The 22,099-nt window shown below is 53.2% G+C and overlaps 1 protein-coding gene across 3 annotated transcripts in view; it reads left to right on the top strand.

The window, feature by feature from the left end:
• The window catches only part of creb1b (cAMP responsive element binding protein 1b), an 83,510-nt gene that overhangs the window by 28,197 nt on the left and 33,214 nt on the right, over positions 1-22,099 (top strand). For 2 of the 3 annotated variants that reach the window (XM_085985469.1, XM_085985465.1), the window contains one exon: positions 21,742-21,858. In XM_085985469.1, the coding sequence (XP_085841595.1) occupies positions 21,754-21,858 (105 nt within the window). In that variant the 5' untranslated portion in view covers positions 21,742-21,753. Of the gene's footprint in view, positions 1-20,581; positions 20,923-21,741; positions 21,859-22,099 lie in introns of all 3 variants that reach the window. The other variant, XM_085985466.1, reaches the window with a different exon arrangement.

Below are 22,099 nucleotides of genomic sequence, written 5' to 3' on the forward strand. Positions count from 1 at the left end.
AAGAGCTTCTTCCTCGGAGAGTCTCTGGGACCTACCTCCATTTAAAATATCAAAGCATTTTTACGTAAGATCAAGGAACCTGAACAACTCCTGGCTTGCAAAGGAACTGACTGCATAGGTTTAAAAAAAAATCACTTTCTGCCACAATGCGGAGGTGCTAGTAAACATATTCATTAACCCTTTGAGTACAGGATTTCCTCTGCAACATTTAGCATGCCATGCACAGGACAGTTATTTAACCGTATTATCTTAATATCATTTGGGTAAATTTTGGGTGAACAAATAAACATGCATTAGGTGTACAGATGCATCGAAACTTTAAATTATGGCATTCCCCAAATTACCAGGGCATAATTTTGATTTACTTTTTGGTCAAAAATATGAACCTCAAAGCAAATCTCATTTTAATAGGATTTAACCTTTCGTACCAGGCTACACATGCAGGAACAGGAAGAGGCCATTCAGGCCACCAAGGTTTGGTCCATGCTGAGCTAGTTTTGATTCCCCTCTTTCCTCAGACCCAAGTGTTTAATCCATTACGTCCCGTTCAATCTGTAAGCTGTTTCATTTCTTTAATCCTTTAACCAAGCTGAAATTCAATAAATTGAAATAACTCTTTACATTAGGGAAATTACTACATTTTATGTTCAGCTATTCATAAGTGTTTTTAGGAACGGAAAAGTCATTCGATTCAACTGGTGAGCCTGTGTATACTACCTGCTTCATTACATTAATCAGTGCATTACATCTTGTTACACATCTTTATTTTTTAGGTGAACATTTTTTATCTGATTTCACTTTTTCTGACTTCCCAGTTTTAATTTGTGTCCCCCATATATTCGAGACCTGCACGATAGTGAAAGATTTGTATGGATCAACTTAATCAATTCCTTTCAATTAGATTACCTCAAAGTATTTAGTTTTATAATGAAAAGAACATCAGCTATTTTTAACATTCCCCTCAGTGTGAATTCCTGATATTTGGAATCCTATTTGTTGTTTGCCTCTGTGGACTGTACTCACAGAACTGCCCACGCTGATGGGGTCTGTGGAAACCTGAATTTTGCCCGGGTTGCTGGAGCTGGATTTTTAAACTCATATTTCTGTAATGGCCTGAAAGTTAATTTTGGCTTACAGTGTCAATTTTTAGTGTTAATTAGTAAACAGAGGGAGCATATTCAAGTACAATCTCAAACGTTTCTTGCAATACCCGAGGATCCTGGTGTCAACCCATTTGTACAGTGAGGGGCTTAGCTGAAGCACATGCTGAGAAACTTCCTGCTTGCAAGGTATCAGCCTTGGCTCAGTGGTAGCACTCTCACCTCTGAACCAGAAGGTTGTGGGTGCCACTCGAAACTTCAGCACATTTTCTAGGCTGACACGCCAAGGGAGTCCCTAGAGGTTCCCAGACAAAATCCTGCAATTCATTTGCCTCTCAGGAAATATTTGTTGAATTTTATGCAAAGCTGAGACAAATGCTCCATAATTACATCTTTAACTTCTGGGACTGACATTTTGCAGTCCATGATAACAGAAGACAATGTCAGGAATATAGTTACATTGTCTTGCAGCACAAAGCTGCTCCGCAGCAAACGTTTTTTGCAAAGCTCTGTGCTTGTTCGTGCACAATGAAAATGTTACCGTCCTTACCTTACAATGAAAGGTTGAGTTCATTGAGCCTGTCAAACACGTCAACCGAATAGCCCAGTAAAATCTGGAAGCGCTGGTTGAGGAATTGAAGTAGATTCAGAGTCAATCAAAGCCATGCAGCACTCCTCCCAAGGTTCGCAGAATCACGCCAAAACTTTACTATAACCATTGAACTTCTTCGGTTTGTTGTTTCAGTTGAAGGAATCTCTGAAAAAATCCTGTAGTTTATCTTTGAGGGCAGGATGTTTGGACTCCAAGTGGCAATTTAGTTTGCTATCCTGAGCAAGACCGTCGGCACAGACAACACATTGTGCTTGATGATTTTTGTCAGAACCAATAAATGAATCCCAAATCCAAGTAGGAAAGATTGCATTTACTATTTTTCATTTTCTCGGCTCTATTTCTTCGTTATAAGGGATCAGTAACGAGCTGTTTTTTGTGCAAACATGATGTTAAAAGAGCCTATTTGGACATGGAAGCACTTGTTAAATGATGCATGGACTTAGGCTTTAAAAAGAGTTAAAAGGGAACAAGTAGTGTTTGGTATGAAGCAGAAAACCATGGGGGGGAAATTGGGTCGCACTCCCTTAGGGCTGCTAACTTCGCCAGAGCGCTACTTTTAACGCCCCGAAAAAGTTAGCACCCCGGTGCCCGAAATTGAATGGTAGCACCCCAAGCAGGAGGCGGGGCGCTACTGGAAGCGCTCCCCCCCCCCCCCCTTGTGCGCTCCCATTGAATATCGCGGTGCCACGTGCGTCGAAACATAGCGCCGCGGTACGATTAAAGGGGAGGGGCCTAGCGCACCGGGGCCCTGCTAGACCACTGGGGAGCAGGGTGCCGGCAGAAGCGCCTGGCACTCCAGCGTCCGGCAGTAGGTCAGAGGGCGCGAGCAAAGTTTGCGGCCGGGGTGCTGCGCAAGGCAATGACATCATCGCCAGCGGTGCGGGGTGCTACCGCCGCCGCTAACCTTCTGCTGAATTTCGCGGGAAGTGTTTGCCGTGCCCGGGCGCTAGGTGCTTTGCACCCCATTAGGGGCGCTAACGGGAGGTGCAAAGCAACCAAATTTTTCCCCACAAGCTTTTTGGAAGCAATAGAAGATATGTGAAATAACAACAGAGAATGCTGGAAAAATTCAGCAGGCCAGGCAACATCCGTGGAGAGAAACAGAGTCAACGATATGTGAAGTTCTATTTGAATCAGAGGAGATAGTGCAGCAAAAAGTGTGGGTAGAAGAGGACTCGGCCTAGAGCCACTAAAGCGGTTGGTTTGACTTGTGAAAGATCAGAGTCCCCTGATCGCTCAAGATCTGCATCCAGTAATCAGCTGAGATAGACAAATCAGAAAGATCCTGGATTCGATTTCTGGTCTGTGCTGAATAAGCTGACAGCACAGGCGACCCTAGTGACACTACAATTGGCCTCAACCCCCTGGTTAGGAATCAGAACACCAGCCTGGATTATTCCTCCCAGTCACTATCCAGTTACTTCTGCTTAAAAAGTGCATTTGTACAAATATTGGATGGGTACAGGATTGGGCTCAGCTGTGATTTCTTCACTCCCTCTCCCCGCAGCCCATGGTCTCCTGTATGGGATCAGCAGTACGGGATGCCACCTGAGTGTTTTATTTAAGGCTGCAACAATTTGTAATACCAAAGTTCTGATTGGTTTCCTTGGAGGATAAGACCAGATTCCTGATTGGTCCCCTTGGAGGATAAGACACACCCAGCAGTTTGTCTGGAATGTGTAATTAGACCCTGCCTGCCTACGTAATCAGGCACTTTGCAATTTGTAATTTGATCCATTTATTCTGACTGCCAGGCTCCAGACACACTACTGCTTTCAGAGAACAGACAGGGCACACCTTTGCGGGTTAAGACCGTCTCCACCCACCCCCGCAACAGTTCCTGACCGTCCGCCCACACCCCAAGTTCATGACCTTCCCTCTCTTCCACCCCACCCCAAACAAGTTCCTGACCTTTTCCCTCCTGGACAAGTTCCTGATCTTCTCTTCCACTCCCACCCCAAGTTCCTGACCTTCTCCGCCCCCAACAAGTTCCCAGCCTTCGTCCACGCGTCTTCCCCCCGCCCCCCCATAGAAGGGGCATTGTGTGTGTGTGTCACGGATTGTTAACAGGTTTATTGGGTGTGAAGTGCATAGTGACAGTGTCATGACTTCTGGATTTCGTCCAGTCCAAAGATATCACTTGCCACACACATGGCTACCTGAAAAATCAACCAGTTCCAGCGGGAGGAGAGGGAGAACACGGTGGGGTTGGAAGAACGTGATCTGTCTTTCCATCTGTAACATGTCCTCACTCTCACCTCTTTTCCCCCCCCGCCCCCCCCCCGTCGATTCTCTCTCTTTCCCCCCCCCCGTCGATTCTCTTCCCCCCCTTCGATTCTCTCTCTTTCCCCCCTTCGATTCTCTCTCTTCCCCCCCTTCGATTCTCTCTCTTCCCCCCTTCGATTCTCTCTCTTTTCCCCCCTTTGATTCTCTCTCTTTCCTCCTTCGATTCTCTCTCTTTCCTCCTTCGATTCTCTCTCTTTCCTCCCTTCGATTCTCTCTCTTTCCCCCCTTCGATTCTCTCTCTTTCCCCCCTTCGATTCTCTCTCTTTCCCCCCTTCGATTCTCTCTCTTTCCCCCCTTCGATTCTCTCTCTTTCCCCCCTTCGATTCTCTCTCTTTCCCCCCTTCGATTCTCTCTCTTTCCCCCCTTCGATTCTCTCTCTTTCCCCCCTTCGATTCTCTCTCTTTCCCCCCTTCGATTCTCTCTCTTTCCCCCCTTCGATTCTCTCTCTTTCCCCCCTTCGATTCTCTCTCTTTCCCCCCTTCGATTCTCTCTCTTTCCCCCCTTCGATTCTCTCTCTTTCCCCCCTTCGATTCTCTCTCTTTCCCCCCTTCGATTCTCTCTCTTTCCCCCCTTCGATTCTCTCTCTTTCCCCCCTTCGATTCTCTCTCTTTCCCCCCTTCGATTCTCTCTCTTTCCCCCCTTCGATTCTCTCTCTTTCCCCCCTTCGATTCTCTCTCTTTCCCCCCTTCGATTCTCTCTCTTTCCCCCCTTCGATTCTCTCTCTTCCCCCCTTCGATTCTCTCTCTTTCCCCCCTTCGATTCTCTCTTTCCCCCCTTCGATTCTCTCTCTTTCCCCCCTTCGATTCTCTCTCTTTCCCCCCTTCGATTCTCTCTCTTTCCCCCCTTCGATTCTCTCTCTTTCCCCCCTTCGATTCTCTCTCTTTCCCCCCTTCGATTCTCTCTCTTTCCCCCCTTCGATTCTCTCTCTTTCCCCCCTTCGATTCTCTCTCTTTCCCCCCTTCGATTCTCTCTCTTTCCCCCCTTCGATTCTCTCTCTTTCCCCCCTTCGATTCTCTCTCTTTCCCCCCTTCGATTCTCTCTCTTTCCCCCCTTCGATTCTCTCTCTTTCCCCCCTTCGATTCTCTCTCTTTCCCCCCTTCGATTCTCTCTCTTTCCCCCCTTCGATTCTCTCTCTTTCCCCCCTTCGATTCTCTCTCTTTCCCCCCTTCGATTCTCTCTCTTTCCCCCCTTCGATTCTCTCTCTTTCCCCCCTTCGATTCTCTCTCTTTCCCCCCTTCGATTCTCTCTCTTTCCCCCCTTCGATTCTCTCTCTTTCCCCCCTTCGATTCTCTCTCTTTCCCCCCCTTCGATTCTCTCTCTTTCCCCCCCTTCGATTCTCTCTCTTTCCCCCCTTCGATTCTCTCTCTTTCCCCCCTTCGATTCTCTCTCTTTCCCCCCCTTCGATTCTCTCTCTTTCCCCCCCTTCGATTCTCTCTCTTTCCCCCCCTTCGATTCTCTCTCTTTCCCCCCCTTCGATTCTCTCTCTTTCCCCCCTTCGATTCTCTCTCTTTCCCCCCTTCGATTCTCTCTCTTTCCCCCCTTCGATTCTCTCTCTTTCCCCCCTTCGATTCTCTCTCTTTCCCCCCTTCGATTCTCTCTCTTTCCCCCCTTCGATTCTCTCTCTTTCCCCCCTTCGATTCTCTCTCTTTCCCCCCTTCGATTCTCTCTCTTTCCCCCCTTCGATTCTCTCTCTTTCCCCCCTTCGATTCTCTCTCTTTCCCCCCTTCGATTCTCTCTCTTTCCCCCCTTCGATTCTCTCTCTTTCCCCCCTTCGATTCTCTCTCTTTCCCCCCTTCGATTCTCTCTCTTTCCCCCCTTCGATTCTCTCTCTTTCCCCCCTTCGATTCTCTCTCTTTCCCCCCTTCGATTCTCTCTCTTTCCCCCCTTCGATTCTCTCTCTTTCCCCCCTTCGATTCTCTCTCTTTCCCCCCTTCGATTCTCTCTCTTTCCCCCCTTCGATTCTCTCTCTTTCCCCCCTTCGATTCTCTCTCTTTCCCCCCTTCGATTCTCTCTCTTTCCCCCCTTCGATTCTCTCTCTTTCCCCCCTTCGATTCTCTCTCTTTCCCCCCTTCGATTCTCTCTCTTTCCCCCCTTCGATTCTCTCTCTTTCCCCCCTTCGATTCTCTCTCTTTCCCCCCTTCGATTCTCTCTCTTTCCCCCTCCCTTCGATTCTCTCTCTTTCCCCCTTCGATTCTCTCTCTTTCCCTCCTTCGATTCTCTCTCTTTTCCCCCTTCGATTCTCTCTCTTTTCCCCCTTCGATTCTCTCTCTTTCCCTCCTTCGATTCTCTCTCTTTCCCTCCTTCGATTCTCTCTCTTTCCCTCCTTCGATTCTCTCTCTTTCCCTCCTTCGATTCTCTCTCTTTCCCTCCTTCGATTCCCTCTCTTTTCCCCCTTCGATTCTCTCTCTTTTCCCCCTTCGATTCTCTCTCTTTCCCTCCTTCGATTCTCTCTCTTTCCCTCCTTCGATTCTCTCTCTTTCCCTCCTTCGATTCCCTCTCTTCCCCCCCCCTTCGGTTCTCTTTTTTCCCCCTGTTTATTTTGAATGTGTATTAGAATTGTCCCACATGGGATACCGGAGTGGTGATTTGCAATGCACTATGGGAAATGTAGTGCATTGAGTGAAGAAGTACATTGTAAATGAAACGGCCGTTAACTAAACTCTCCAGCCCGGAGTCCTTCTTAATTGTTATATAGGTAAGGGTATAAAACCCCTTGAGACACAACAAAACTGGCGACCAGGACGACGGATTTGCGCATCACTTTGCACTGGAATCGGCGATGTTTAAAGTAAGAAGTTCCTGTCTTAATGGCGCGCCCGCAGTTTAATGCTAATGCAATCGCCTCGTAAAGGTGACGGTTCGTGTGTTACACAAATAAGAAGGGGGAGAGTAATGATACAGTGAAACGAAGTGGAGGAAAAGGACTGTAAAGATTTTTAAAAAAAATAAGATGGCTATGCTAACCGGAGCGTTTGGACCATTTGATGAAACGGCGGAGCAATGGAGTGCTTATACAGAGCGTTTCGGATTTTTCGTGACTGCAAATGGCATTAAAGATGATGTGAAAGTGGCGACGTTCCTCAGTGTGATCGGAGCAAAAACATTTGGCTTGTTACGGAGTTTGATGCACCCGGATAAGCCCGGCGCTAAGACATATGATCAGATTGTGGAAGTTTTGGAAACACATTTCGCACCCAAGCCACTGCTGATTGCCGAGAGGTTCAGGTTTCACAAACGAAACCAAGGGGAGGGTGAGTCTGTAGCCGAATATGTTGCAGTGCTAAAGAAGCTAACTGAGCATTGTGAGTTTGGTGAAACTCTAAATGACACTGTCCGTGATAGGTTTGTGTGTGGATTAAGATGTGAAGCAACACAGAAGCGCTTGCTCACGACTGACAAACTGACGCTTAAATCAGCAGTGGAGCTCGCTGTGTCTATGGAGTTAGCAGCTGAAGATGCACAGCTGTTGGGGGCTGCAACAAGAGTGCACAGGGTAGCAGCTACACTGGATAAGCATGCAAGGGGCGCCAGAGAGTGTTACAGATGTGGAAGGTCAGGTCATCAGCCATCTGACTGCTGGTGTAAAGACCTGACCTGTCGGAAATGTGAAAAGAAAGGACACATTGAACGTGTGTGTAAAGGGCAAAGCAAACAATCCTACACAGAGACACACAAAAACAAACAAGGAAACACATCCAACTGGCGTTCTAAAAAGAAAAACCTACACATGGTGAAACAAGAACAGGAAGACAGTGACACAGACTCTGATGGGGAGCTGAATCTCCATGTGTTAACGGTGAATGGAGGCTCATCAGGCTATGGAGTCACTCCACTACTAGAGGGAATACCGGTCAAAATGGAGCTGGATACGGGGGCCGCTGTCTCCTTGATTTCAGAGAAGCTATTCAAAGAAAAACTGAACCACCTATCACTGACGCCGGCCAAGCTCATCTTAAAGACCTCCACTGGGGAAACAGTCCCAATGCTGGGTAAGATGGAGGTCAAGGTGGAGCTTAATGGACAAACCGTGATGCTGCCAGTTTACGTGGTCAAGGGTGACTATCCATCCCTGATGGGCAGGCCATGGTTGGAGAAAATTCATCTGGATTGGAAAAAAGTGAATGCGGTGTCAGTCGAAGAGGTGGGGCTAGCGGCAGTGTTGACAAAGCATGCGGCTGTCTTTGACGGAGAATTGGGGAGTATGAAGGGGATTACGGTCAAACTCAAGGTGAAGCCTGACAGCCAGCCACGATTCCTGAAGGCCAGGAACGTTCCCTACGCACTCAGACCAAAGGTGGAGGCTGACCTGGAGTGTCTGGTCAAGATAGGGGTCCTGGTGCCGGTTTCGCACAGTGAGTGGGCCACGCCCGTGGTACCAGTGATGAAGAGTGATGGCGCAGTTCGCTTATGTGGAGATTTCAAAGTAACAGTGAATCCTGTGCTCTCAGCTGAACAGTACCCCCTCCCCATCATTGAAGATCTTTTTGCGGGTCTAGCAGGCGGTCAGAAGTTCAAGATTGATCTATGCCAAGCCTACTTGCAGATGCATGTAGAAGAAGACTCACAGAAGTACCTCACCATCACCACCCACAAGGGCCTCTACAGGTACTGCCGCCTACCCTTTGATATAACGTCAGCACCAGCATTGTTTCAGCGGGCTATGGACCAGATCTTAAACGGCATTCCAGGGGTACAATGTTATCTCGACGATATCCTTGTCACAGGAAAGGACGACAACGAGCATCTGCAGAACCTGACGAAGACACTGGGAAGACTTGAAGAATATGGCTTACGCGTTCGCAAGGACAAATGCGAATTTTTCAAGCCATCAGTTGAGTACCTAGGCCATGTCATCGACGCGGACGGCCTACACACAGCACCGTCGAAAGTGAAAGCCATTGCCGACGCTCCTGCACCTACAAATGTCAGCCAGCTGCGGTCATTCTTAGGTCTCCTGAACTATTACGGAAAGTTTATTCCACAGCTGGCATCACTGTTGAAGCCATTACATGAGTTGTTGTGTCAGGGCAAGGCCTGGGCGTGGACGAAGGAGTGCGAAGCTGCATTCAAGAAAGCCAAAGCAGCTTTGACTGACCCCAGAGTGTTGACGCACTTTGACCCGTCGTTGCAGATTCAGCTGGCCTGGCCTGTCCCTGGCGCTGTGTTGCCTCACAGCGCCAGGGACCCGGGTTCAAATCCGGCCTTGGGTGACTGTCTGTGTGGAGTTTGCACATTCTCCCCGTGTTTGCGTGGGTTTCCTCCGGGTGCTCCGGTTTCCTCCCACAGTCCAAAGATGTGCGGATTAGGTTGATTGGCCATGATAAAATAAAAAAAAATTAAATAAAAATTGGCCCTTAGTGTTAGGGGGGATTAAATACGTGGGGTTATGGAGATAGGGCTTGGGTGGGATGGCTGTCGGTGTAGGGACCGGGTGCTAGGGTTTGGATGATCAGCCATGATCTCGTTGAATGGCGGAGCAGGCTCGAAGGGCCGAATGGCCTACTCCTGCTCCTATCTTCTATGTTTCTATGTGACGCGTCGCCTTATGGCGTCGGCGCGGTCGTGTCCCACATCTTTCCCTCAGGCGAAGAGAAGCCGATTGCATTCGCGTCAAGGTCCCTGAGCAAGGCGGAGGTGAAATACCCGCAGATCGAAAAAGAGGCTTTGGGCATCATCTTTGGAATCAAAAAGTTCCATCACTACTTGTTCGGAAGGAAATTCACCTTGCTGACGGATCATCCTCCTCTGACATCGATCTTTGGTCCACACACAGGAATACCCTCCCTGGCAGTGTGCAGGATGCAGCGCTAGGCGCTGATGTTAAGCGCTCACAATTACAACATCAAATACCGGAGGTCAGCAGCACATGGCAGTGCGGACGGATTGTCAAGACTTCTGCTGCCGGTGCCCTCTGAAGGCTGTGAGCAGAAGATTTTCTACTTTGACATGGTGAGCAATGCCCCTGTCACGGCCCGGCAGGTCAAGAAAGAGACCAGAGTGGACCCTACGCTATCCAAGGTGCTGGATCGGGTGATGCGAGGAGACGGATCACGGGTGTCAGACGCACCACCTGAGCTCCTACCTTACCTGTCGAGGGAAGGAGTTGTCTGTCACGTCAGGATGCCTCCTTTGGGGCATGCGAGTGATCATACCACCAAAGCTGCGGAAACATGTCCTCAACGAGCTGCACTCAGGACATTGTGGTATTGTCCGGATGAAGGAGCTGGCACGAAGCTACTTCTGGTGGCCCGGTCTGGATCATGAAATTGAAGTTGAAGCGAAATCATGCCCATCATGCGAGACAACCAGGGATACGCCAAGAGCAGCGCCACTGCATCCAGCAGGATCAAGTCAGCAGACGAGCTCAGAGGTCCAAAGAACGACACTTTGTGGTGGGGGGCAAAGTCCTCGCGCGTAACTACACCACCCCGGAGCGGTGGGTCCCGGCTACGGTCATTCAAAAGACGGGCCCCGTTTCCTACCGAGTCCGCACCGGAGACGACCGAACATGGAGACGGCATGTAGACCAGTTACTGCCAAGACAGTCGCCACAGGTAACCCAAGAAACAAAGGATCAAGGACCTGCTGGGGGCTCCAGCAGGGACTGGTCGTCCAACCCTGAGACGGTGGCACCATCCACTCTTGTGCCATCGAGGGAGGAAGCCACGCCTGCAGAGTCACGGGAGAGCCAGCCAGAGCCTGCTCCTGAGACTAGGCGTTACCCCCAAAGAGAAAGGCAGCCTCCAGAGCGCCTTAGTTACAGTTAGTGCTAACCTGTGTGCATGGGGCAGAATAATCCCCAGGGTTAGCGGAATGTAGAGGCAGTCTACCCTCTCTTCCAAAGTTAAAGTCATTTTCAGTTATTCTGTTTTGTGGACATTCTATTTTAAGGGGGAGGAAATATGTTGTGTATTTTGAATGTGTATTAGAATTGTCCCACATGGGATACCGTAGTGGTGATTTGCAATGCACTATGGGAAATGTAGTGCATTGAGTGAAGAAGCACATTGTAAATAAAATAGCCGTTAACTAAACTCTCCACCCCGGAGTCCTTCTTAATTGTTATATAGGTAAGGGTATAAAACCCCTTGAGACACAACACCCCCCTTCCGTTCTCTCTCTCCCCCCTGCCGTTCTCTCTCTTTCCCCCCCCTGCCGTTCTCTCTCTTTCCCCCCCCTGCCGTTCTCTCTCTTCCCCCCCCTGCCGTTCTCTCTCTCCCCCCTGCCGTTCTCTCTCTTCCCCCCCCCCTGCCGTTCTCTCTCTTCCCCCCCCGCCGTTCTCTCTCTTCCCCCCCGCCGTTCTCTCTCTTCCCCCCCGCCGTTCTCTCTCTTCCCCCCCCTGCCGTTCTCTCTCTTCCCCCCCTGCCGTTCTCTCTCTTCCCCCCCTGCCGTTCTCTCTCTTCCCCCCCTGCCGTTCTCTCTCTTCCCCCTGCCGTTCTCTCTCTTCCCCCCCTGCCGTTCTCTCTCTTCCCCCCCTGCCGTCTCTCTCTTCCCCCCCTGCCGTTCTCTCTCTTCCCCCCCTGCCGTTCTCTCTCTTCCCCCCCTGCCGTTCTCTCTCTTCCCCCCCTGCCGTTCTCTCTCTTCCCCCCCCTGCCGTTCTCTCTCTTCCCCCCCTGCCGTTCTCTCTCTTCCCCCCCTGCCGTTCTCTCTCTTCCCCCCCTGCCGTTCTCTCTCTTCCCCCCTGCCGTTCTCTCTCTTCCCCCCCTGCCGTTCTCTCTCTTCCCCCCCTGCCGTTCTCTCTCTCTTCCCCCCCTGCCGTTCTCTCTCTTCCCCCCCTGCCGTTCTCTCTCTTCCCCCCTGCCGTTCTCTCTCTTCCCCCCCTGCCGTTCTCTCTCTTCCCCCCCTGCCGTTCTCTCTCTTCCCCCCCCTGCCGTTCTCTCTCTTCCCCCCCTGCCGTTCTCTCTCTTCCCCCCCCTGCCGTTCTCTCTCTTCCCCCCCCTGCCGTTCTCTCTCTTCCCCCCCCTGCCGTTCTCTCTCTTCCCCCCCCTGCCGTTCTCTCTCTTCCCCCCCCCTGCCGTTCTCTCTCCTCCCCCCCCTGCCGTTCTCTCTCCTCCCCCCTGCCGTTCTCTCTCCTCCCCCCTGCCGTTCTCTCTCCTCCCCCCTGCCGTTCTCTCTCCTCCCCCCTGCCGTTCTCTCTCCTCCCCCCTGCCGTTCTCTCCTCCCTGCGTCTCTCCTCCCCCTGCCGTTCTCTCTCCTCCCCCCTGCCGTTCTCTCTCCTCCCCCCCTGCCGTTCTCTCTCCTCCCCCCTGCCGTTCTCTCTCCTCCCCCCTGCCGTTCTCTCTCCTCCCCCCTGCCGTTCTCTCTCCTCCCCCCTGCCGTTCTCTCTCCTCCCCCCTGCCGTTCTCTCTCCTCCCCCCTGCCGTTCTCTCTCCTCCCCCCTGCCGTTCTCTCTCCTCCCCCCTGCCGTTCTCTCTCCTCCCCCCTGCCGTTCTCTCTCCTCCCCCCTGCCGTTCTCTCTCCTCCCCCCTGCCGTTCTCTCTCCTCCCCCCTGCCGTTCTCTCTCCTCCCCCTGCCGTTCTCTCTCCTCCCCCCTGCCGTTCTCTCTCCTCCCCCCTGCCGTTCTCTCTCCTCCCCCCTGCCGTTCTCTCTCCTCCCCCCTGCCGTTCTCTCTCCTCCCCCCTGCCGTTCTCTCTCCTCCCCCCTGCCGTTCTCTCTCCTCCCCCCTGCCGTTCTCTCTCCTCCCCCCTGCCGTTCTCTCTCCTCCCCCCTGCCGTTCTCTCTCCTCCCCCTGCCGTTCTCTCTCCTCCCCCCTGCCGTTCTCTCTCCTCCCCCCTGCCGTTCTCTCTCCTCCCCCGCTGCCGTTCTCTCTCCTCCCCGCTGCCGTTCTCTCTCCTCCCCCCTGCCGTTCTCTCTCCTCCCCCCTGCCGTTCTCTCTCCTCCCCCCTGCCGTTCTCTCTCCTCCCCCCTGCCGTCTCTCCCCCCGTCTCCTCCCCCCTGCCGTTCTCTCTCCTCCCCCCTGCCGTTCTCTCTCCTCCCCCCTGCCGTTCTCTCTCCTCCCCCCTGCCGTTCTCTCTCCTCCCCCCTGCCGTTCTCTCTCCTCCCCCTGCCGTTCTCTCTCCTCCCCCCTGCCGTTCTCTCTCCTCCCCCCTGCCGTTCTCTCTCCTCCCCCCTGCCGTTCTCTCTCCTCCCCCCTGCCGTTCTCTCTCCTCCCCCCTGCCGTTCTCTCTCCTCCCCCCTGCCGTTCTCTCTCCTCCCCCCTGCCGTTCTCTCTCCTCCCCCCTGCCGTTCTCTCTCCTCCCCCCTGCCGTTCTCTCTCCTCCCCCCTGCCGTTCTCTCTTCCTCCCCCCTGCCGTTCTCTCTCCTCCCCCCTGCCGTTCTCTCTCCTCCCCCCTGCCGTTCTCTCTCCTCCCCCCTGCCGTTCTCTCTCCTCCCCCCTGCCGTTCTCTCTCCTCCCCCCTGCCGTTCTCTCTCCTCCCCCCTGCCGTTCTCTCTCCTCCCCCCTGCCGTTCTCTCTCCTCCCCCCTGCCGTTCTCTCTCCTCCCCCCTGCCGTTCTCTCTCCTCCCCCCTGCCGTTCTCTCTCCTCCCCCCTGCCGTTCTCTCTCCTCCCCCCTGCCGTTCTCTCTCCTCCCCCCTGCCGTTCTCTCTCCTCCCCCCTGCCGTTCTCTCTCCTCCCCCCTGCCGTTCTCTCTCCTCCCCCCTGCCGTTCTCTCTCCTCCCCCCTGCCGTTCTCTCTCCTCCCCCCTGCCGTTCTCTCTCCTCCCCCCTGCCGTTCTCTCTCCTCCCCCCTGCCGTTCTCTCTCCTCCCCCCTGCCGTTCTCTCTCCTCCCCCCTGCCGTTCTCTCTCCTCCCCCCTGCCGTTCTCTCTCCTCCCCCCTGCCGTTCTCTCTCCTCCCCCCTGCCGTTCTCTCTCCTCCCCCCTGCCGTTCTCTCTCCTCCCCCCTGCCGTTCTCTCTCCTCCCCCCTGCCGTTCTCTCTCCTCCCCCCTGCCGTTCTCTCTCCTCCCCCCTGCCGTTCTCTCTCCTCCCCCCTGCCGTTCTCTCTCCTCCCCCCTGCCGTTCTCTCTCCTCCCCCCTGCCGTTCTCTCTCCTCCCCCCTGCCGTTCTCTCTCCTCCCCCCTGCCGTTCTCTCTCCTCCCCCCTGCCGTTCTCTCTCCTCCCCCCTGCCGTTCTCTCTCCTCCCCCCTGCCGTTCTCTCTCCTCCCCCCTGCCGTTCTCTCTCCTCCCCCCTGCCGTTCTCTCTCCTCCCCCCTGCCGTTCTCTCTCCTCCCCCCTGCCGTTCTCTCTCCTCCCCCCTGCCGTTCTCTCTCCTCCCCCCTGCCGTTCTCTCTCCTCCCCCCTGCCGTTCTCTCTCCTCCCCCCTGCCGTTCTCTCTCCTCCCCCCTGCCGTTCTCTCTCCTCCCCCCTGCCGTTCTCTCTCCTCCCCCCTGCCCGTTCTCTCTCCTCCCCCCTGCCGTTCTCTCTCCTCCCCCCTGCCGTTCTCTCTCCTCCCCCCTGCCGTTCTCTCTCCTCCCCCCTGCCGTTCTCTCTCCTCCCCCCTGCCGTTCTCTCTCCTCCCCCCTGCCGTTCTCTCTCCTCCCCCCTGCCGTTCTCTCTCCTCCCCCCTGCCGTTCTCTCTCCTCCCCCCTGCCGTTCTCTCTCCTCCCCCTGCCGTTCTCTCTCCTCCCCCCTGCGTTCTCTCTCCTCCCCCCTGCCGTTCTCTCTCCTCCCCCCTGCCGTTCTCTCTCCTCCCCCCTGCCGTTCTCTCTCCTCCCCCCTGCCGTTCTCTCTCCTCCCCCCTGCCGTTCTCTCTCCTCCCCCCTGCCGTTCTCTCTCCTCCCCCCTGCCGTTCTCTCTCCTCCCCCCTGCCGTTCTCTCTCCTCCCCCCTGCCGTTCTCTCTCCTCCCCCCTGCCGTTCTCTCTCCTCCCCCCTGCCGTTCTCTCTCCTCCCCCCTGCCGTTCTCTCTCCTCCCCCCTGCCGTTCTCTCTCCTCCCCCCTGCCGTTCTCTCTCCTCCCCCCTGCCGTTCTCTCTCCTCCCCCCTGCCGTTCTCTCTCCTCCCCCCTGCCGTTCTCTCTCCTCCCCCCTCCGTTCTCTCTCCCCCCCTGCCGTTCTCTCTCCTCCCCCTGCCGTTCTCTCTCCTCCCCCTGCCGTTCTCTCTCCTCCCCCCTGCCGTTCTCTCTCCTCCCCCCTGCCGTTCTCTCTCCTCCCCCCTGCCGTTCTCTCTCCTCCCCCCTGCCGTTCTCTCTCCTCCCCCCTGCCGTTCTCTCTCCTCCCCCCTGCCGTTCTCTCTCCTCCCCCCCCGCCGTTCTCTCTCCTCCCCCCCCGCCGTTCTCTCTCCTCCCCCCCCGCCGTTCTCTCTCCTCCCCCCCCCGCGTTCTCTCTCCTCCCCCCCCCGCCGTTCTCTCTCCTCCCCCCCCGCCGTTCTCTCTCCTCCCCCCCCGCCGTTCTCTCTCTTCCCCCCCGCCGTTCTCTCTCTTCCCCCCCGCCGTTCTCTCTCTTCCCCCCCGCCGTTCTCTCTCTTCCCCCCCGCCGTTCTCTCTCTTCTCCCCCCTGCCGTTCTCTCTCTTCCCCCCCCCCTGCCGTTCTCTCTCTTCTCCCCCCTGCCGTTCTCTCTCTTCCCCCCCTGCCGTTCTCTCTCTTCCCCCCCTGCCGTTCTCTCTCTTCCCCCCCTGCCGTTCTCTCTCTTCCCCCCCTGCCGTTCTCTCTCTTCCCCCCCCTGCCGTTCTCTCTCTTCCCCCCCCCCCTGCCGTTCTCTCTCTTCCCCCCCTGCCGTTCTCTCTCTTCCCCCCCTGCCGTTCTCTCTCTTCCCCCCCCTGCCGTTCTCTCTCTTCCCCCCCTGCCGTTCTCTCTCTTCCCCCCCTGCCGTTCTCTCTTCCCCCCCTGCCGTTCTCTCTCTTCCCCCCCTGCCGTTCTCTCTCTTCCCCCCCTGCCGTTCTCTCTCTTCCCCCCCTGCCGTTCTCTCTCTTCCCCCCCTGCCGTTCTCTCTCTTCCCCCCCCTGCCGTTCTCTCTCTTCCCCCCCTGCCGTTCTCTCCCTCTTCCCCCCCTGCCGTTCTCTCCCTTCCTTCCGTTCTCCCCCTCCCTTCCGTTCTCTCCCTCTCCCCCTCCCTTCCGTTCTCTCCCTCTCCCCCTCCCTTCCGTTCTCTCCCTCTCCCCCTCCCTTCCGTTCTCTCCCTCTCCCCCTCCCTTCCGTTCTCTCCCTCTCCCCCTCCCTTCCGTTCTCTCCCTCTCCCCCTCCCTTCCGTTCTCTCCCTCTCCCCCTCCCTTCCGTTCTCTCCCTCTCCCCCTCCCTTCCGTTCTCTCCCTCTCCCCCTCCCTTCCGTTCTCTCCCTCTCCCCCTCCCTTCCGTTCTCTCCCTCTCCCCCTCCCTTCCGTTCTCTCTCTCCCCCTCCCTTCCGTTCTCTCCCTCTCCCCCTCCCTTCCGTTCTCGCCCTCTCCCCCTCCCTTCCGTTCTCGCCCTCTCCCCCTCCCTTCCGTTCTCTCCCTCATCCCCCTCCCTTCCGTTCTCTCCCTCATCCCCCTCCCTTCCGTTCTCTCCCTCTCCCCCTCCCTTCCGTTCTCTCCCTCTCCCCCTCCCTTCCGTCCTCTCCCCCTCCCTTCCGTTCTCGCCCTCTCCCCCTCCCTTCCGTTCTCGCCCTCTCCCCCTCCCTTCCGTTCTCTCCCTCATCCCCCTCCCTTCCGTTCTCTCCCTCATCCCCCTCCCTTCCGTTCTCTCCCTCATCCCCCTCCCTTCCGTTCTCTCCCTCTCCCCCTCCCTTCCGTTCTCTCCCTCTCCCCCCTCCCTTCCGTCCTCTCCCCCTCCCTTCCGTTCTCTCCCTCTCCCCCTCCCTTCCGTTCTCTCCCTCTCCCCCTCCCTTCCGTTCTCTCCCTCTCCCCCTCCCTTCCGTTCTCTCCCTCATCCCCCTCCCTTCCGTTCTCTCCCTCATCCCCCTCCCTTCCGTTCTCTCCCTCTCCCCCTCCCGTTCTCTCCCTCATCCCCTCCCTTCCGTTCTCTCCCACCCTTCGATTCCCCCCCCCGCCTTTCGATCCCTTCGACCCCCTCTCTTCTCCCCTGGCTACCAATGGATCCCCTGACCTTTGCACGGAGCCGAGTGACACATGGCAGTGTAGGCCGCTGCCGCCCACACCGTTTGGCGCAGAGAGAGACAGAAATGCGGTGCAAATAATCACTCCATTTACTTAAATCACTGATTTCATTGCATTTGCGCTGAGCACTGAGAGACCATGTGATCTTACTGAATGAATGTGTTCATTGCTCCAACATTACTTTGTATGTTGGGTCTGTATGGGGAAAATCACAATGCTCTGTATTTTTATATAAACGAGTGATAAGCTTGACTGAATTAAATTTTAGCAGCTGTGTTTACACTTGTGTTCTAAAACAAATTTGAATATTATTCGAAGCTTGTGTGTTTTACAGACGAGAGTGATGAATCAATTTTACTTTGAAGCCAAAACATCTTTAATGTACAGGAAACAGTTTGCACAGGTCTGCTTGCAGTCCATGGAGAGCCGCTTCACAGAGTGGAGCTCTCTGATATGTTAAAAGTAATTCTGCACGTGATTGTGGCATAGTGCAGGTTTTTAAACTGTCTACAGTTTTTATTATGGCTTTCACCAGTAACTTCCTGAATGTTAAATTAATCTCACTGAATTTTGATTGATTTTTCACCCGACAGACATGCGAAACATGCAACTATCTCCAAATCTTTCTGTTTTTGAGTCTCGCCATATTAGGTTTCTGTGTACCTCTTTCAGCTGCGATGGATGTGTGTTCTGTCCGGTTTCCCCTGTCCTCTTCTCGAGTACACCATTTAAAAAAATTGTGTAACCTAAATTTAAGGAGAGTATGTTTCAACAAACTAGAAAGGGACTAATTAGAGGCTGACATTTCTAATGAAAAACCAGGAGCATTCCTGTTTTACTCAGTAATTAACAAACCGCTAGTAAAATTGCATTCCCAGAAATCGCACATTTCAAAGCTATGAGTTGCTATGATTGTGATATTATGGAGAAAATTCAAGCATTTTAATGTCTTGTGTTAAGAATGAATAGCTCAAAAGGTTTTTAAAGTTTTTTTTGTAGCATTGAATTTTTCCTCCTCAGTTTTGACCCAGAACATTTTTGTTCTCGATTTTTGGTGGTTTTGGTACTGAATCATACAGATCATAAAGGTACAAAAGCAAAATACTGCGGATGCTGGAAATCTGAAATAAAAACAGAAAATGCTGGAAATGCTCAGCCGGTCAGGCAGCATCTGTGGAGCGAGAAACGGAGTTGATGTTTCAGGTCGATGACCCTTCGTCAGAACTGGAAAACGCTGGAGGTTTTTAAGCAAGGGCAGGGATAGGTGGGAGGGGAGGAAAGAACAAAAGGGAAGGTCTGTGATAGGATGGAAGGCAGGAGAGATTAAAAGACAAAAGGGATGATGGTGTAAGGCAAAAAAAGATGGTAATGGGACAAGTTAAGAAACAAAAGATGATTCTAGATGAGGTGTAAATGGCACTGGCAGAATGAAAGACAGCTGCCATGTGAGAGAGAGGGGGGAAAAAGATAGGGGCAGAGGTTATAGTCTGAAATTGTTGAACTCGATGTTGAGTCCAGAAGGCTGGAAAGTGCCTAATCGAAAGATGAGGTGCTGTTCCTCGAGCTTACGTTGAGCTTCATTGGAACAATGTAAGAGGCCGAGGACGGTGAGGTCTGAGTGGGCGTGGAGCGGAGAATTAAAGTGACAGGCGACCGGAAGCTCGGGGTCACCCTTACGGACTGAACGGAGGTGTTCCGCAAAGCGGTCACCCAATCTGCGTTTTGTCTCCCCAATGTAGAGGAGACCACATCGTGAGCAGCGAATACAGTATATTAAATTGCAAGAAGTAAAAGTAAATCGCTGTTTCACCTGGAAGGAGTGTTTGGGGCCCTGGACAGTGGGAAAGGAGGAGGTAAAAGGACATGTGTTGCATCTCCTGCGCTTGCATGGGAAGGTGTTGGGAAAAGGGGTGTTGGCGGTGATAGAGGAGTGGACCAGGGTGTTGCAGAGGGAGCGGTCCCTTCGGAATGCTGAAAGGGGAGGTGAGGGGAGGGGAAGATGTGTTTGGTGGTGGGGATCACGCTGGAGGTGGCGGAAATGGCGGAGGATGATCCGTTGAATGTGGAGACTGGTGGGGTGAAAGGTGAGGACAAGGGGAACCCTATCGTGGTTCCGGGAGGGAGGGGAAGGGGTGAGAGCAGTAGTGTGGGAGATAGAACGGACACGGTCAAGGGCCATGTCATCCACAGTTGAGGGGAATCCTCGGTTGAGGAAAAAGGAAGACATGTCGGAAGCATTGGTATTGAAGGTGGCATCGTCAGAACAGATGCGGCGCAGATGGAGAAACTGGGAGAATGGAATAGAGTCCTTACAGGAGGCGGGGTGGGAGGAAGTGTAGTCCAGGTAGCTGTGGGAGTCAGTGGACTTGTAGTGAATGTTTGTTAATAGCCTATCCCCAGAGATGGAGACAGAAGTTGAGGAAGGGAAGGGAAGAGTTGGAGATGGACCATGTAGAAGTGATGGAAGGGTGGGAATTGGAGGCAAAGTGAATGAAATTTTCTAGTTCAGGGCGAGAGCAGGAAACCGCACCGATACAGTTATCAATGTATCGGAAAAAGAGGTGAGGGAGGGGACCGGAGTAGGACTGGAACAAAGACTGTTCCACATATTCCATGAAAAGGCAGGCATAGCTGGGACTCATGCGGGTTCCCATAGCAACACCTTTAATTTAGAGGAAGTGAGTGGAGTCAAAGGAGAAGTTGTTCAATATGAACAAGTTCAGCCAGGCGGAGGAGGGTGGTGGTGGATGGGGATCCTAAAGGTGCCAGGTTGAATCCCCTGCCTGTGCTGGGTGTGTGTTGCCAGACCTGTCCCTGGGCTGGGGGTGGTCGGCGTGCCGTGGAATTGCCCTGCGAGCTCACCCCTGGTAGATATCCAGTGATCCAGGACGAGGCTCAGCTTTGTGCCCCCTCGCTTCCCTTTCTACAGTCGGATGCTTATTACAGAAGCTCCGGTATGAATGATGGTCACTTGGACATGGTACTGAAAGGCTGATGCTACCTGTGAGTCCACTGCCTTCAGGAAAGGCAAACAAGAGAAAACTGCACCTGAATTTAAATTTTTCAAAATGAAAACTGAAAAATTACTGAGGGAAGAGGAGCCTAAAAACAAATACCCGCTATACATGTTACATATGTCCACGCTATACATGTTACATATGTCCATCAGCCATTTATTGTATACTGACCAGCAGCAGCAGCATCTCATAATTAGACATGGCATATTTATGTAACCATCAAAGTACAGTTGAGATACATCAGTGCAGCTACTGAATATAAATCTTAGGTGCAATGCAGGTATTCGCTCTTTTGTGAAGCAACACCTGACTTTCACTGTTGTGAAAGAAACTATGGGCTAGAAATTGCGTAGCGCCCTGTTTGGGACGATAACTTTTGCAGGAGCCATTGATTCCAACGGGAACTTCCAGTTTAGCGCTCCAAGAGGGAAGTGGAGCGCTAAATCAAGCGCTACCACTTCCCTTAGAGCGCTAAAGGAAGTGAGAGGGGTGGTAGCGGCAGAGCGCTACACAATGTTCCATGCAGCGCTGACGATTTTACAGGCTGCTTCCCTCCCTTAAAGGTAAGGGCCACGGCTACGATCATTGAAGGCTACGGCTGGGAATGGTCGTCGATGGCACCTGTGATACGTGCACAGCAGCCCCAAGCACTCAGAGTGCAGGTCTGATCAATTGTTGGCTGGAAAACAATCAAAATACAGCACACTGGGGACATTATTAAATTTTGGCCTACTGGACCACCACTGCCAAGTGGTCAGCCGAGGTGACGACGCCTCCTGCAACTGCCATTGTTGACGCCTGGCAACGCTGCAGCAGACGGAGGCGAATTTTACATCCGGGGGTGATAACGGGGCGCTGCACACTGGATGACGTCACGCTCTCCGGGGTGCATGAGATCAAGGCGGTAAGTTTTAGCGCAGGCGTTAACCCGCCATGGAAGTTCGCCGGCGCTGGTAATTTTGCTGCGCCCAGTTGGTAAACCCTTGGCACCCTGTTATCGCCCCCTGGAGGTGCTAACAGGAGGTACAAAGGAAGCCAATTTTTACCCCTATATCTAACTCACTGTCACTGATGGTGGCACAGTTTTTCTTTTCTTCCTCCCCCTCGCCATCATTCCTCAAGAAACAATTCTGTTCAATATACTGAGGGTCCATTTAAGCTGTCCAATTAGTCCCACTCCCCCACTGTTTCCCCATAGCCCAGCAAAGTTTTCCTTTTCAAGTATATATCCAATGCCCTTTTGAAAGCTATAATTGAATCTGCTTCCACCACCCTTTTAGGCAGTGCATTGCAGATCATCATAACTCACTGTGTAAAAAAAATTCTCCTCATCTCCCGCCTGGTTCTTTTGCCCGTTGTCTTAAATCTGCATTCTCTGGTTATCGACCCTCCTGCCAGTGGAAACAGTCTCTCCTTATTTACTACATCAAAACCGCTCATCATTTTGAACACCTCTATTAAATAGGGATGGGCAATAGATGCTGGCTTTGCCAGCGACACCCACATCCCATAAACGAATATTTAAAAAAAAATAACCTTTTCTGCTCTAAGGAGAACAATCCCAGCATTTATGTGTGGCTACACAAACAGGAAAGCATTCACTTTTTTGAATAACTTGCCAAATACGTAACTTGATATATAGTGGGCACCTGCTTTTCCCTGTAAGTTATATTGCCGAGGGTGTGTGTTGCTTATGCTTTCATTGTGTTTTTTGGCACTGCAGGTAAAGGACGCAATGGATTCCAGTGCAGAGGCTCAACATGGTGACCCTGCAATTTCAGAAACGGAAACCCACCAGCTAACAGTTCAGACACAAGCACAGCTTGCCACTATAGCACAGGTATTTTTTCAGTGTGCTTAACAAATGACATTTTGTGACCAGTGACAGCACGAGTATTTCCAGCATCAGTTATAAATCTTTTGAGATATTCCCCATACCCACCTTCACAGAATCACAGAAACCCCACAGTGCAGATAGAGGCCATTTCGGCCCATCGAGCCTGCACCGACACACATCCCACCCTATCCCCGCAACCCCACGTATCTAATTCCCCCAACACTAAGGGTCAATTCATCATAGC

The sequence above is a fragment of the Somniosus microcephalus genome, chromosome 4 (genome assembly GCF_052327205.1).
Source record: "Somniosus microcephalus isolate GS21.2 chromosome 4, FLI_Smic_1.0, whole genome shotgun sequence".
NCBI classification, from domain to species: Eukaryota; Metazoa; Chordata; class Chondrichthyes; order Squaliformes; family Somniosidae; genus Somniosus; species Somniosus microcephalus.